Source organism: Physcomitrium patens, chromosome 5, assembly GCF_059467195.1.
Source record: "Physcomitrium patens ecotype Gransden chromosome 5, ASM5946719v1, whole genome shotgun sequence".
Classification (NCBI taxonomy): Eukaryota; Viridiplantae; Streptophyta; class Bryopsida; order Funariales; family Funariaceae; genus Physcomitrium; species Physcomitrium patens.
The window spans coordinates 11,264,738-11,277,991 of NC_143414.1; the positions used below are offsets into that span (position 1 = coordinate 11,264,738).

Here is a 13,254-nt window from a genome sequence, read left to right on the forward strand (position 1 = left end):
ATGTTGCCTCCTTCTTTGTTGATGGAACATATGTTGAAAAAGAATTCATTGTTGGGGGTCATACAATTAAGGTTTTGTATCTTCAGTGCTTGTCAACTAATTATGATCTCCTAGAGCAACTGGTGTGGCCTCTCCTCGTCCCTCAAACTGCCCAACTTTTACTAGCCTTCCCTTTCACCCCCTCCCCTTCCCCTTACCACCCCTCCATAGGTACCCCTCATTTAGGCCTACTGCAAACAAACTGAAAGGGATGATGGTGGTGGTAGTAGTAGTAGTAGTAGTAGTAAGAGTATTATTATTAGTATTGCTGGTAGTATTAGTGTGAGTAGGGATACCACATAACCCCCTTTCATCCTGTGCTCTTTTTCCCTTGTTCCCTCCCTCCCATTGTGTGTACATATCTCCCTTCCCTCTGCCTTGCAATTCACTGCCCAGCTACCTTCCACCAACCCCCTCCCCCCCCCCCTCCCTGTTTTTGTGGCCTCTCATTAATATGGCTCATCCCCCTTCCCTCAAGCCACAAGGCACCATGTGGTTTGTTTGTTGCACATCCTCCCTCCCCTTCTCTCCCTTACACCCCCCCCCCCCTTCCCCCTTGTGACCATGTGGCATGGGGGTCCTCTTTAATGACCATGTCAACTGATGTGTACGCATGTAAACACATTTTAGTTTATTTTAAAGATAAAGTATACATGTATAAAGATAAGTATATATATTATATGTATAGATATATATTTTGTGAGGGAGCCAAGATGGTCAATATTGTGGAAAAGGAATGTGGGGGGAGGGGGGATTTGAATGATGTATAGTCACTGTCATGGGGTTTGAGGGGCCTAATTCCCAACCAACGACGACGGTGTGAGTGAGACGGGTAAAGGATGGATTGGATTTATGTCGTATTGCAAAACCCACCCCCAACACCACAAAAATGTAACAACAATGACATGGTAACGAACTCTCCCTTTCTAACTCTCCCACCCTCCGTACTACTACTACTACTACTATTCCTACTACTACCCCCACCTTTTCTATTCTATTCTATTCATCTATCTATGTGTAAATAGAGTAAGGGAGAAGGGGGTCTTGGTAGAGTGGCATTTGTGCATTGAAGTGAAAGGAGAGTGTGGTTCATTTTAGGGAATCTGCCAAAGGATTGATCATAATTAATCATAATTGATGCAATGCATTGCAATGGCGGACCCACCTGGAGTAGTGGAGCCAGCTGAGATGACAAGAGTAGGGAGCAAAGGTGTTGGCGGGATCAGGGAGTGGAAAAGGTCTTGACTCAGTCCTTCCTCATGTTGATTGTGGGAGGTTTGTGACTGACTAACTGGCACTTTCATGTACCATTTGGCTTGTGGGTACTCCCTCCCTCCCTCCTTCCCTTGCTTTGCTTTGCTTGGTGTATGCAACAACTCACTGTGATTATTCTTTATTGGTTTCTACAGTGTTGGCATCAGAGTAGGAGAATGAGCTTAGGAAAAACCTTTGTTGGAAAATATATTTAAGCATAGTCTTTTTTTCTGAGAAGATTAAGTGTCCATTGATATTTATTTGGACACTGCAACGTTTTTCTGCAATGGAAATCTTTACAATGGAAATCTTTAATAATCTGCCAAAGCATTGATCATGTGTCACTAGTCATGATCAATCACAATACCACCATATGAAAGGTAATAAAAAAGAATGTGGAGTTGCAGGGTGATACTTTGCAATCAAAGGAGGATTGCAAAGAGCTTGACTAGGGCAATGAAGTCCACAGAGGACACATCAAAAAGACATATCCTAATGGTTTTGACCTCATCTTCAGTGCCGACATCTGCTATCAAAAAAGCATTGTAAAACCTCTCTCTTTGCAACCAGAAAAGCCTTCATGGAGCCTCGCCCTGTAGGGTCCTACAAGTTTATTCTGGGTTATGTTTCCCGGTTCAAGAGTAACAATATGTGAGTTAATGTGGAAGATCAAAGATTGAAGATTGATATTTGGGAGGCTCCAGGAACCAAGAATTCACTGGCAAGGAGTGCCTATGAGGGTTGGGTGTATGAAATTTCCATGAACCCTGATCAATTGTAGTGTTTTGTCTTGAAATTTGGAGAGATTATCTTATACTTCAAACCATATTCTTACGTCCAAGTACAGGAATAGACAATGGTGATGAGGCCACAGAGTTTAATTTTTATTTTATTTTTAAAAATATATTGATCAGAATCATCCACACCAGCTGCCCTATGAGATCATAATTAGTTCGCGAGCAATACAGGCACAAAACCTTAACCATATGAGCTCCAACAATGAATTCCTTTTCAACATATGTTCTATCAACGAAGGAGGTATCAAGGTAAGGCTCCTTGCTGTTGGAACAAAAATCAAATGATATTATTTAAAGTTATTTCTTTTTATATTTAAATTTTAATCCAATTTTATATTTTCTATTTTCTATTTTTAAGATACATGTTTTTGATATAGCTTTGCCATTGAAATATTTAATTGACATTCAACATAGCTTTATAATTGAAGTATAATTTATATAATCAAATATTTTTAAATGATTCTTTATAGTTTTTAATATGAATTATATCCTATAAGTTAATTTAGCAATATAATTTATTATATTAGTTTATAGTTACCAACCAATTTGTAGCAAATAAAAACAAATTCTAACTATTTTTTTTTATTAAATAAGATCTTTCAATAAAACTATTCTTTTGGTCTACATTCTTATCTAAACTACATTCAATTTTTATAAGAGAATTTCGTCTAAAAGAAAAATTCTTTCTTTACTAAATTTATTTTTAATCTAATTATTTAATTTTAATAACACATCAAATAATTTAATTAATATATATATATATATATATTTTATTAGGATTCTGTACATAAATTAATCATGATCTTTATGGTCATCCCAACCACCTACTAATCTTTGTCTTGTAATCCCACCTAAGATTTTCAGACTTATAATTAGATCTTTTATTCTCTCTAAGGATACAAAACTATTATCTCTCTCTCTCTCCCTCTCTCTCTCTCTATATATATATATGTATATATATCATAGATTATAAATATTATATTTGAAATTTAAACCTAAAATAACTGCCAAGTAACTTAAATGTGTCAATACATATATTCTATAATATTGTATGTATTTAAAATGTAATAAATTTTTTTTATAATTAAGATTCTAAATAATGTTTTTACAAAAAAAAACCAAATTTTATGTATTTCTAAGATCTTTCAAAGGTCTAATAATTTTTTATCAAATTTTTAAAGTAATATTACTACCTAAAACTTAATAAATTGACGTACTACTTTTAAATATTAACAAACTTGTCTCAATTTATAAGTTCCTAAAATATTTTTTTAGTTGTAGTAAAGATAATTCTATAATATTACTATAACATATTTAGTACTAATTCTAATATATTTCTCAATTGATTAAAAATATTTAAAAGTGTCCTCCAAAATTCCTCCAAAGAATTTAGTATAAAAATTTCTATATATTTATTATGGTTACATGTGTGTTATGAAATAAGATATTTTTTAGTCTTTATTATTATAGCTAACTAAAAATTCTTCTTATAATTTTCTTAAAGCTTTACAAGATTAAGACAAGTACTATGGTCACAATCTATTTAGAAATAAAATATTTTCCTTATAATTTAAAATATCTCTTAAATAGAAGAGTGATTTTTGTACTCTTACCCATATTTAGATGATAAAAGATGTTAATTCTATATTTTTAATCTCATTAGAAAAGAAAATGAATATAAAAATTCTCAAAACAAATAAATAACTACTTATAAGATAGATAATATTAATAAAAGATCTTTTTGTGATATATTCAGTAGATGAGAGTCTTATACAATATTAATTTTCTTTGTGTATAGGTTATTTTAAAGAATGATGATACAATCTTAGATATCTAAAATATTTTCTAATGAAAAGATTAAAAATCAAATAAATCTAATAGAATGATGCTTTATTTATGTATATTTTTTATTATTTTATTATAAATTTCTTATTTCTATTAGATAGAAACTACAAAACAAGTTAAGATTAGTCTATTTCTGTAATTAGATTTTAATTTGGATCTTTGATCCTAAAATAATTAAATAAATCACTAATCTTATTTTTTGAAAGCTTTAAGTATAAGAAAAGATAATTAAAATTATTTATTGAATTTGATATGTTAATCTATTAAAAATTATTAAAAAAAGGAAAAATACTTAAAATTTTTAGTTAAAGTTAGATGAAAAAGTTACTACTCATATTAATGTTTACGTTTATTATAAAGGACGTGTTAACAAAATATTGTTGTAGATTTTTTTTATCATTATTAAATTAAATTCAAAAAAACTTTATTAACAAGATTTTTGAAATATTATTTATAGCTTATATTTGTATAGTCAATACATATATAACTCTCTTTCTATCATTTTTTATTTCTGAAAACTATCTTTTGATTAACTTTTTTTAAAAACTTTATTTGAATTTTGGTTTTTAAATATACAGTTTAAGTTATACAAAGCATAATTGCAAGTATATCATAGTTAGTAACTTAAATTAGAAATAATATAACATAATATATATAAATTCTTTACAATAACATAACTTAAATTGAAATTAATTATACTTTATTATCATGCTTGGTTTATAGGTCTAAATTATTGAATATAATATTTATTAAGATGTCTACTATTTTAAAAAATTTATTTTAATTTTTTTATTATTTTTAATCTTAAATTAAAAATATATTTTTATGTTTTTGGCAAGTAATGTAAGTATGCTTATTGCATTTGTGTTATTCATCCACGAATGTCTTAAGGTGCACTAGGCTTGTAAAGTTTTAGTATGAATACATATTATAATAACAACCTTTGTCTTTAAGAATTTTTTTTTCTTTGTTTTTTTTTCCTCTTTTAGTCCATTGTTTTCTATTTTTAAAGAATACATATTTTATGTTATGATCATTTATTAGTTTCTAATATTGAATATATTTTATAATTTTTCATTTCTCTAAACTATATTTTACATACAAAAAACCTTGTATAGTTTTAAATTTTTTCTGAAATATTAAACAAATTAAAAGAAACATTAACAGATAGTTTGCTCAGTAAAATTTTATATATTTAAAATTGCCAACTAGATTCTAAGAAATTCTTTAAGATCCATAATATAGAAATAAATTGGTTGAAACAAATTATTCTAAGATCTTTTTATTTTTCGACAAAACTTAAGAGCATCTTTTTCTCTAATTTAAATTATTTTTTAAAAGTTGATTTTGAATTATAATTTAAAAAAGATACACATAATAATTTAAGATTTTATTTTATTTTATTTTAAACATTGCATTATATAATACATATTATGATAAAAAGATAAGACACATGTGCAGTTAAAAAAACATTATTTAGTTTGATCTTGAGAAAATTTTCAGCTATTGTATAAGTTTTAAAAAAATCACTTTGTTACAACATGGATAAATTGTTTTAATAATTGGTTGTATTTCTAGTTTATATACTTTCTTTTCCAGAAACATGTAAACAACTGACTTATATAGTTTTAACTAATTATACAAGATAATATTATATATATATATATATATATATATATATATATATATATATATATATAACATTAAAAATTATGAAACTATGTGACATGTAATTTAAAATATAACTTTTTGTAGACTAATAAAATGATTAATGATAAAAAAAATAAAATAATCTAAGGTTTTGGTTAAAATTTGATATTACCTAAGAAGCTTTTAAAAAATTTAATTATATTAATTAAAAATATTAATTTATATAAAATTATATTATATTTTAGTTATAATTCAAGCATCATACACACACACACACACACACATATATATATATATATATATATATATACATGTGTGTGTATGTATTTCCATGTTTATCTATTTTAAGATCAATAATAATGTTAAAATTTCTTTATGTGATATCAACAATATGAATATAAATACACTTATAAAAAATATACCATCGTCATATATAATGAAGAAAAAAAAATCTAAAAATTGGTATATTAAAAAGTAATAGAATAATAGCATAGCAATTATTAATAAAAAAAAATTAGAGAATATTAAATTTAAATTGTAGTAAAAAAATAGACATGAACATGATTAAAGATGGTTTTACTCTTGCCTCTATATATATACTAACTTTCAAAAATAACAAGTAGAAAATTTCTCAAAATCTTAAGACTTGCATTCTAACTATGGAAGTTATTAGATTTTTCCTTTGTAGCTTTCTAGTAATCAAACAATGTTTTTAAAATTACTACTATAGCCAACCAAAACACCTAAGGGATTCTATAAGATATTCATAAAATAGATATTATCTATTGTATTATTTCTATTTTATTATTATTATTATTATTATTATTATATTTATTTATTTATTACATATCTATTGATATCGTATTTTTAGATGATTTTTTTATTTAAATTACATATAACAGCATGTTGTACATTTATTTTAATATTTTATCATTCAATTGATTTTTTTAGTTTTAATTATTTTTAAAGTTTACATAATATATATATATATATATATATATATATATATATATATATGTATATATATATTTGTATATAGAAATATAAATATATTTATTTATTGATAGTCAATTTTTTTTAAAAAAAGCAACATTGTAATATTTTTCCAACAAAAAATGGTACTTGAGCAATTCAACTCTTAAATTTTATACATTTTAATGTAAATGGTCTTATAATGACAATACCTCATAAAGAGACAAAATATTTTATTGCTTTTATTGATGATTTTTTGAAAAATATTTTTGTATATTTTATGAATCAAAAGTCAAAAGACTTGAACAATTATAAGATCTTTAAGATTCTGATTTAAAATAAAATAAAATAAAATAAAAAACATGCATAGGAATTTAAAAATTATGCAATGTTAATGGCCATGAATATATATATCCAAGATTTATAAACAATTTTTTAAGCAACATAGTATTGAATGATAATTTTCTATCTTTTATATACTTTAACAAAATAGAGATGCAAAACACATGAATTGCACATTATATAAGAATACAAGGTGTATGCTACAACATAAAGAAATTTCAAATGCATGGTGGACAAATGCTATTAATATGGCAACATATAACTTTTATCAGTTTTTATGTTTTCAAGATTAGTTAATTTAAAATGTACTTTTAGAATAAATAAATAAATTACAAGTCATCTTTAGAACTAAAATATACATTGTATATTTTATCTTTAATACGGCATAAATTTTAATTAGAAATTTTTATTGATTAATTCTAAAATAAATTTTATACAATTTTTTAGCCTTAATTCTCTACAATTCAAAATAAGATTCTAAAATTAAATTCAAATTAAAATTATATTTAGAGCATTAATAAATAATTATAAAACTTATATTTAAAATATTACTAAAATAAAAAATATGATTTAATTTTCAACATATTAAATATATTTGAAAACCAAATTAAAAAGTTGTAATGATGCTATCTAACAACAAAACTCATATTTCCTTTTAATTCATTTCCTAAACCTCATATTTATGTTTTACCATCTGACAAAAAATAAAGATTAAGTAATAAAAATTGGAATGGTAATTATTTAAAAACCTCTATGTTATTTAATACTCGGTTTATGTTCTGATCAGCATACAAAAAATCCTTTTCAATCAAATAATAATAATGTAAGTGGAATATGGGATATATATATATATATATATATATATATATATAGATATATAAATTGTGAATGATTAGTAATTTTTTGTTTGATATTTTAATCCACCATAAATTAATTTATAAATAAGAAAAATAAAATAAAATAAAATAAAAACTCATTTCTTTTACAATTCATTTTGAGACAACATCACTTCATCCACAACGCACAACTTTCTTAGCCGAGTGAGGCTCTCTCAATGCACTACAAAACGGACAGACGAACGAACCAACAAACGAATGAATGAAAGAAGTGGACGGAGTTTAAACGATTGACATTCATCGACGGATGCGGTGGATGGATGAACGAGGGGAGGATGATTCATCGGAAGATCTTTCTTTTTCTTTTGCTTTTTCTTCTGTTTTCTTTTTCTCTCTCTCTCTCTAGTAGCTTCGTCGACATTGAAGAGCGCGGAGCTGAAGGGGCAATGCAGTGACGAGCTCCGAAAACCCTACAAAAGCATCGTCACCTTATTGCTCACTCCATCGCATCGCTGATCCATCGTCTTGTTTCTGTCAGGTATGAAAATGAAACACAGGACAAAAAAGAGACCCAATTAATAACAATAATAATACATGTGTATCTAGAAGAGGGAAGGAAAGATGCTTGCTCGCTGTGCACTGCAGTTTATGGCGTTGCAGGGAGCTGGTGTGCTTTCTATCGAAGGTCGGAATCGAAAGTAACGCAGTTCATGTGGGACAGATGGACTTCCCCAGCTGGTTAGGACTCCCCATATCGTGAGAAGGATCATATTCTTTTCCTTCCTTTTTTGTCCTTTTTTATATCTGCTGATTGTAACTGTGCTCCAAAATAACTGATATCCCTGAATAGACTGGCAATCCGTGTTCTGCAGCGAAGATTCTGGGTACTTAAACCACGGAACCAGTGATGAGTGAACGTGTTTGAATGAATGGTCCATTGACGGCGCGTGTTCTGTAGGTTGTGTTTCTGCAGGGTACATCCCCCCCCCCCCCCCAAAATGCTAGGTGAAATACAATTGCGAAGGATTCCTCAGGGTGAGGTGGAGGTGGCAAGGATATTTTTGTGACGAGTGGGGGCTGTTGAACTTGCCATCTCTAGATCCTCACAGGGCATTGAAAGTCTCAGGAAGGTCGGCAACTATTTGAAGACCAACCAGCTCCAATTCCATAGTGTTTTGTGCACCGATTATTCCCCTAAAAATATCAGGCTTGTGCATTGCCTCTGTTACTTGGATAATATATATTATTTTTGTTGAGAGATTCGACGAGTTGTGTGGCAAGAGCCTGAGGCTAAGAAGCAACCATAACGCAAGTGGGCTGGATATTTTAGAGTTTTCTTTTCTCCCCAGGAGGTAACTTTGTGGAAGTTCCAGTCGTGTTTGCTCTCGTTGACAGACGTTGAAGAGTGATCGATTTGTTGAGTTACCCTTGTCGCGTGTCAGGACATGTGTCGTTCGCAAAGGTCAGCTTCAGTCTCGGCTTCTTCACAAAGTTCCACGAAGGACGCAAGTAACCCTACTTTTCCGGTGGTGCTGAGTACGTCACTTTTTCATTCCCCCTATTGTGGCTGCAATACGAAGTTGTGAACATCACCAATGGAATCGAATGTCCGTTTGTGGGACGACTCGTGAGAAAGAATGATTAGGTTCCTGGCTCTCGAAACTACTTTAGAATGTAACAGTTGGCTCTGGTTCTCGTTATTTCTGTGTCAGGTAGATGGAACCTAAGGTGTCAAAATTGAGAACTCCAGAAATATCATGTCTGGGATGGTAACAAAATCCCACACAGAAACATAAGAGAGATTCGTATGTGTGCGCCACATGTTCAAATGAAGATCGCAAAAATGGAAAGTATGTTTAAAAATGATACTGCATATACTCCAAATGACGAGGTCTATAAATAGGTATAGCACTGCCTCGAATCTCAGTATACAGCAAGTTATACAGCTAAATACTCATCGCACATGAATGAATATGTGAATTAATACGCATGTGAACAACAAGAGGCCTCCTAGTTTAACTAAGGTAAGAATGTTTAGTTCAGCATGTTACGAACCGAAGTATGCATACACGTGTGCGTAGTCTGTCACAATCATGTTCACCATGTCATGGACAGTGAGATGCCACTAAGAATGCATAATCCCCCTTCCTATCAAACCAACTCATCCCCAGATATGTTGGTCGAAGCCCCCTTTACCATGTGATTTCTTCCCCTTGCGAGAACGAATACATCTAAAAATATCTCCACCACCACTTCTCTGAATCCTGTTCGCTAAACCTCCCTCCCTCCCTCGATCGAAAACGATTTCAATGTACTATAGCCATCTCGATCAATCTTCAAACGTCCCAAACCATGCCTTGGACAACAAAAAAAGCCAACTCTCTATAACTTTTCGGCGTGTACCACCGCAACTTTACGCCCAATCAAATAGCCTTAGTCACTTTGTAATTGATGCAATTACCAAGTGTTGGTCAAGTGCTGGATATGTTGCGACAGTAACTTTCCGAAACCATGATTACTAAGAGCCTTTAACCTTCGCAATTATAGAGGAGATCATCCTTAAGCTCTAATCTCATGGTCTAGAATTCTCAACTGTACATGGTGAAGCCCCCTTTACCATGTGCTTTGGTCCTGCTCTCTGCGAGTGCAGTTCTTTGTACAAAATCGCCAATTTCTATGGTTGCGGATATAATTAATTACTGCTGATGCCTCCCCTGGCACGAGTATGACCATTCTCAAGCCCTCAATCGCTGCAGCGATAATGCATCACACAACAACACTCCACAACTCAATCGTCTTCAATTCATCACAACGTAGTTCCAGAAACGTCACGAACCACCCTCACATATACATAATCGTGATTTGTACATTTACTCCATTTTTGTGTTCGCTCGGGGTTGAAAGCTGAATGGAGGCTGCGGTTGCGGTACATGCCGATGATATTTTTGGAAAGGACTATTAGCAGGAGTACCTATTGGAATAACCGATGTGTAATTCCCCACAGGCACAAACATGGGGGAAGGAGCGGGTAACCCAATCACTGATTGATCCCTCATCTGCTCAGCCGAAGTAGGGAACAACTGTGAAGTATGCAGTGTTTGCCCGCTGTGCACGCTCGCATTAGGTAAGAGATCAAGAGGAACAGGGTCCGCAGAGTGTTGGGGAGAGAGAGTAATCTGATGTTGCAGCGGAGGCGGAGACCGATGTCTCATTGGCATGGAAGCGGTTGACGTAGGAGAGGACATGCTCTCATCACCAGTAGTAGATGTGCTCTTTGAGCCAGATCGTGTATTGAGTGCTGTAGAAGCAGCAGTCATCCGCAACAGCATCCTCACACCCATCTTGTTCAAAGTCCACGCGGTATTGATAACATTCCCCACAGCTCCAAGCCCATCTTGCAAGACCTGACCAGCTTGCTCGCCAAACCGTTCCTGTACCATGTCGGTGCCCGCGGTCTGGGTTGCATCCATCAGCGACTTCCCTGCGGTTTCAACAGCTTCCACAACTTTCCCAAATGCATCTACGCTAGCTACAGCAACATTCCGGGCTGTGTCCTCCTGCGAGCCGTATTGCGACCCACTAGTGGTGGCATTCACATCCAAGCCCAAGTTTTTTGAGACGTGGCCCGTTGCACTTATAGCGCCCTTAAGAAGAGTTCTGGACATAAGCTTCGCTACAGCAGACATTCGGCGCGCTTGCTGCATCCGTTTCATCATGCGAGGGCTGACCCTACCTTCACCACTTCCCGAAGAATCTGGACCCTTTCTTTTCAGAAGAGACGCTCCATGTTTGATTCCAGACGCAGCCCAATCTCCACCTTTTACTATGCTATTTGCCACTACGGTAGATGTGCTACTAATTTGGCGTGCCACTCGCGAGCTTAAAGTTTCTACATCCGGAGCTACTGCCGTCCAGTATCCTGCGTTATCTCTAACACCAGATGATGTAGATTGATTTTGAACTGTGACAGGGAAATCCTTGTCGTCAATATCACACCATCACAAGAAAACAAAAATTGACCAATCTGCACAAGTTATAACCCTCCGTGGTCGACGTCGAATTCTGATTTTTTGTTCACATCTTTAACCACTCAAAGTTGACAGGCAGCAACATACAAAGAAGATTTATAATTACGATTATGTGTCAACGGTCCAGGTCTTTGAGTGACTTGCAATCGACAACTTCGAATCCAGTGAGAACAGTACCTGAGTTGGCGATCTCATGATGCGTTTCGAACGTGCTGTACTCGGCTAGGATGATTTCCAGCTGCTGCAAAATTTCAGCGGAGGTACTTTCAGGGAGGATCATTCCATACACCAGCCCAGGCAAAGCGAAAGTGTAACGCCTGTGAAAGACTTTCAAGGCTGGTGCATCTTTTCCAACAGGCCATTGCACCTCGCCAACATTTGCTACCACAACAGCCAGCGGCGAATGCGTCTGCTTCAACAGTTTCAAGGAGAAGTCGCCGCTCTGCATGATCACGGTTTCCTCGCCATCAATAAGATATAACTGAGCGCCTCTTATGTTGATTAATTCCCTCTGACTACCCATGTCGGACTCCCCACGTCAAATGCTGGATGAACTAGGGAATTCTCCTCCCATGCCCTGATGTACACGATATCTACCCTTCCAAAACTTCACATATGCACCACTCGTGGCTTTACCTGCACAGACAAAGGTTTGTGTTACACATTCGTAAGCAGAGTCTTCCGCATTACAAACACCCACTCGAACTACTTTCACTTCGTCTTCTCCGAACTCTTCAAAGCTCTGCTTAAAAGTCCATCCTGGCCCACAATTTGGCCCAACCACTCCGGAGACACATGTACGTGTGTAGGCGGGGACCATCCCCTATCAATTCAATTTCTTTAAAGCTTAGAAAGAAAAGAAGTTGCGAAATTCCTCCAGTTGCTTTTAGGAATCCCCACCGATTGGCGGAAGGCTGGCCCCCGGGTTGTGTTTCGAGAACGATGAGAGTCGGGTGTTTCTTGAATAGGACAAGATTTACATGCTCAAATGAACCGACCATACGGTTATACGACGAAAATAGGATTTCGAACTACGATTACTTTCTTAGGTTTCGGAGGCGGGCCCACATTTCATCGCGAAAAAATTCATGTTTCGGGATCGCAGACGAGTGAAGCTACCAGAAGCGATACAACCTTTGTAAAGGGAAATAGTGAAGATTAGTACAATACATTGTTCGAGAGTAAACTTCAACGGCCTTATCTCCTCCTGAAGATTTTATTTATAGAAAGAACCAGAAATCAGGACATGCCGAACCAGGTCTCTAAAGCACTGGATCGTCGGCGACATCATGGTAGGCATCGTGTAAACTTGGCCAACGCTCTTTACTGCACCACTTCACAACCCGACCTACCCTCTCCGCGCTCTGAACTCCGAACAATGATTCAATGCGCTAACCCTCATGAGTCTCACATTCACAGCACTTCACCACTAGGATCAGCGGAACCTCGCCGTCCCCGCTGACCCAAACTCATTGCAGTGGTGCTGCAGAC

The 13,254-nt window shown here is 33.7% G+C and overlaps 1 protein-coding gene across 1 annotated transcript; it reads right to left on the minus strand.

The window, feature by feature from the left end:
- Nucleotides 1–9,673: 9,673 nt before the first annotated feature.
- On the minus strand, nt 9,674–12,286 carry LOC112282099 (senescence/dehydration-associated protein At4g35985, chloroplastic). The gene is made up of 2 exons (XM_024519316.3): nt 11,941–12,286; nt 9,674–11,696 (listed from the first exon to the last, which is right to left on the minus strand). Exons 1-2 carry the CDS (start codon nt 12,284–12,286, stop codon nt 10,606–10,608), a joined length of 1,437 nt encoding a protein of 478 aa, XP_024375084.1. The 3' UTR covers nt 9,674–10,605.
- Between the last annotated feature and the right edge of the window lie 968 nt (nt 12,287–13,254).

What these genes read in the sequence shown, in the direction of transcription:
- LOC112282099 (XM_024519316.3), bottom strand. Translation starts at nt 12,286, where the DNA reads ATGGGTAGTCAGAGGGAATTAATCAACATAAGAGGCGCTCAGTTATAT. An exon ending in TCATGAGATCGCCAACTCAG is followed by an intron (nt 11,697 to 11,940) that starts GTACTGTTCTCA and finishes TCCCTGTCACAG; the next exon opens with TTCAAAATCAATCTACATCA.